This window comes from Pistacia vera, unplaced genomic scaffold (genome assembly GCF_008641045.1).
Source record: "Pistacia vera cultivar Batoury unplaced genomic scaffold, PisVer_v2 Contig859, whole genome shotgun sequence".
NCBI lineage: Eukaryota > Viridiplantae > Streptophyta > Magnoliopsida > Sapindales > Anacardiaceae > Pistacia > Pistacia vera.
The window spans coordinates 31,406-35,252 of NW_022196733.1; the positions used below are offsets into that span (position 1 = coordinate 31,406).

Below are 3,847 nucleotides of genomic sequence, written 5' to 3' on the forward strand. Positions count from 1 at the left end.
TGAATAATATTGATTATTCAAAGGGTATCATATTAAATTCGTGGGGTCCCTTTATAAAATAAGATTTTATTGGGCTTGGAAGTGAAAAATAAATAATTACAAAATTACCCAAGTATATATAAGTGCAAAAGGTTGCATTTTTGTTAATTCTTGACTTGTTCACAAAACACAAAAAAGAAACTCTCTCTCAAACTTACGACCACTCTCTAATCTCTCAAGGTGGTGTTAAAGTGTGGAGGTTTTATCATTTTGAAGCTAATCTTCATCAATCCAAAGTAAATGAGTAGGTATAATTTCATTTCCATGCTTTGTTTGAAAACCGGTTTTAGAATCCATGCTTTCATGCTCCATCTCCACCACTCTTCATGCATGCTGATTCTTACACTGATTTTCACTAATCACGCACACAACGGTTCCAATCCCAGCAACGTCGATCGGATCACGCTGGTTGGTACAAAATTCTGTATCAACACCACAAAAACTTAATTGAAAACCTGCTCAATCAAACCACTAGAGGCAGCATCTCTCACCAACTCTTTCTTTTGCTTCCGACGCAAAACTAAAAGCAACCCACACCCACTCCTTTTTCTTGGGACTGCAAATGACCACATAATCTCTAGACACTTCATGCGGTCTTGCTCTGAAACTGAAGAAATAAAATTTCTCTCCTCCCACATGTTAGGTAATCTCACTTTCTTTTTATTCTGATTTGGGTTCTTCCTTTTCTCTTTTTTAAATCTTTATTTCGGGGTATTGGAATTGAATTTCGGGTTCCATCTTGTGTGGGAATTGCTATATTTGGTGGGTTATTGTGAAATTGGTATCTGTTTGGTTTCCGAGATTTTTTTTTTTTTTTGGTATATAGGTCTGGTGGTTTAATGTTTATTTAATTAATAATTGGATTTAAAAGAGGAATGATATGATTAATTCTATAACAAGTAGTTTGCAGAGACACAATATAGTATATTTTACTGTTCTTAATTTTTTTTTTCGTTAATGAAATATATTATTGATTCGGCATATAATCAAGACTTTTCAGGCGTGTCTATAAAACGTAATCCTCTGCTGTTTACTCTTATGCACAACTAATGACTCACATCTGCTTTCTCTCTCTATTCTCCATGGCCACAGCAGCATCACTGGTTTCCTCACCTTATAAAATGACCAGTGTAAAAGATTTAGCTGAATCTCCCGGCCTCTCCTCTATTCCGTCAGCTTACACTTTCCGAAAAAATCAAAATGATCAACAATCATCAATTTCAGACCCTGAACCGGATGATTCAATTCCCATCATTGATTTCTCTTTGCTTATCTCTTCGTGTCCAGAGCAACGGTACAAGATTATCCACGACCTTGGCAAAGCCTGCCAAGAATGGGGCTTCTTCATGGTATATGTAAATATAACTCTCTTCATGGTTTAGCTAGAACGTTGTTAACAAAATTTTTTATTTACTTTTGACTATTTTGGTGAAAAGTTTAATGTGCAATATCATAAATTTTCGATACACAGTTGATGAAATGTTAATATACTGAATTAGTGGGATTTAGGTGATAAATCACGGTGTGCCAGAGAGTTTAATTAAGTCAATGATGGATACATGCAAAAGATTTTTCGATCTTACTGAGGAGGAGAAGCGAGAGTTTGAAGGAAAAGCTGTGTTAGATCCTATAAGATATGGGACTAGTTTCAATGCTTCGGTTGATAAGGTCTTATTTTGGAGGGATTTTCTCAAGGTCTTCGTGCATCCTCAGTTTCACTCACCCGCCAAACCCTCTGAATTCAGGTAAATTTTGTTAATTAAATCTGTTTACAATTTAGTTTAAAAATATTCACTCCAATCTAGTAAATATTATCATGATCTTGGTAATTTCTTATCCTGTGTTGAAACTCTTTTGAATTATTTCATCGCAAAAGTCATTCTAGCTAGCACTATTAATATGCAAATTAATAATAAACTCTAGCGCTTTATGCTGAGGCAACCTTAGTCACACACGCACACCAACACGTCAGCCAATTTAGGATCAATTAGGATAAGGTCCGCAAATAAACGATGCGGATAAGCACACATCTCCCCGTCATAGTAATATGACAGAAGAGTAACCAAAACAAAAGATAAAGTGTTCATCTCCAACTGAAATCAATGTTTCTATATGACATAATTCCATGGGCCTATTGATTCTGTCATAGTGTGGTTAATGAACTCCTAACAAAAATCTAACAATAAACAATCATTCAGAAAACAAAACGGTCAATTGAAAGAACTAGTTGGCAAATTGATGACTAGTACTAATGTTAAAATTAACGGTGATAATTCTAACTTTGAATAAACCAAACAATAGTTTCTTGTTCGAACAGAGAGATTGCCATGGAGTATTGCAGAAGAACCCGAGAGGTGGCGAGGGAATTGCTTAGAGGAATATCAGAGAGCTTGGGCCTAGATGCCAGCTACATCGACAAGACTCTAAATCTGGATTCAGGTTTGCAAATCCTGGCAGCAAACTTCTATCCACCATGTCCACAGCCTGATCTTGCAATGGGCATGCCCCCTCATTCTGACCATGGCCTCCTCACTCTCCTAATACAAAATGAAAATGGTGGTCTTCAATTGCAACATAATGGCAAGTGGGTCAATGTCAATGCCTCTTCTAACTCATTCATGGTCAACACTGCTGATCATATTGAGGTGAGTTAATTTGTTATAACATTCTATTTTAGCAACTACTTCGTCAAAATCTAGCTAGATGTATAACTTAATGTTTCTAGCAAAACTGATAAAATCACTTTGTTTGTAAAGATTCTAAGTAATGGGAAGTACAAAAGTATCGTCCATCGAGCGGTTGTAAACAACATAAGAACAAGGATATCTTTAGCTATGGCTCATGGACCATCACTTGACGCAATCGTCAGCCCAGCACAAGAGTTGATGGACAGAGAAAATCAGGTTCCAGGTTACGTTGGAATAAAGTATAGGAAGTATCTGGAACTTCAACAAAGCAATCAACTTGATAATAAATCTTGTTTAGATCGAGCTCGGATTTGAATAGGCGGGAATACTGGTATAGTTGCCGGTTGTTTATCTATTCAAAAATGTATTGAAAGACCAAAAAATTTCAATGATAAATATATTCATTCATATAAGTTGAGTTCAAGTACATTGGAATATTATGTATATATTAGTCACGCTATTGTAAAATAAATAATTTACTTAAATAAAATGACACACAAATTAACTACCTGTCACTTAAATGTAATCTAATAGTGCTTATGAATTGGAGGACAAGAAGTTTACACGTCGCTCACACTAGATTATTTCAAAAATCTTAAGGAAATCAACATTTTTCATCTCAGCCAACAATGAAAAAATAAAAGAACTTAATCCTGAAGAGCAAATAAAATCCTTTAGTAATTATTATCATTTTTTTTTTAACACCGTTTGTGATAGTACTACGAATTTAAGAAAATTCGTTATCTACCACGGAGATCTCAAACACTATTAGACTTGTCTTTCGAGAGAGAAATAACTCGAATTCATTACAGCCACTTACAGAATTGATAATTAAGCGTTTTTCTTATCGATAGAAACTAAGGTTACTAGTGTAATGTTGCAACAGAAGAATTTGTTTTCGTTCAATTCAATAGTGTTGATGCGTGATTTTGACACCAACTAAACGCACGTGGGAAATGCCGAGCTGGCTCAGAAGACACACGTGTATGAGGGTATTTGAACTGAATAGAAGACGAAGAACAGTGTTTAAAGTGTTTCGGATGCTTAAGTAAGCGAATCCTATGTCCACTGGTATCGTATTAATATATTTGAGATCAGGTCGCGTTCAACGAGCTGACTTA

The 3,847-nt window shown here is 35.4% G+C and overlaps 1 protein-coding gene across 4 annotated transcripts; it reads left to right on the forward strand.

The window, feature by feature from the left end:
• Positions 1-613: 613 nt before the first annotated feature.
• LOC116118782 (protein DMR6-LIKE OXYGENASE 2-like) lies at positions 614-3,229 on the forward strand. Of its 4 annotated transcripts, none has more exons than XR_004126217.1 (6): positions 614-682; positions 1,132-1,388; positions 1,549-1,784; positions 2,357-2,684; positions 2,796-3,102; positions 3,133-3,229. XR_004126217.1 is itself a non-coding variant. In XM_031404753.1 (5 exons), the coding sequence occupies exons 1-5, from the start codon at positions 628-630 to the stop codon at positions 3,039-3,041; spliced, it is 1,122 nt and encodes a 373-aa protein (XP_031260613.1). In that variant the 5' UTR covers positions 614-627; the 3' UTR covers positions 3,042-3,126. The 4 variants fall into 4 exon arrangements, 1 of the variants encoding a protein (XP_031260613.1); XR_004126219.1 differs by having other exon boundaries at positions 630-682; positions 1,135-1,388; XM_031404753.1 differs by lacking the exon at positions 3,133-3,229 and having other exon boundaries at positions 2,796-3,126.
• The last annotated feature ends 618 nt before the right edge of the window (positions 3,230-3,847 follow it).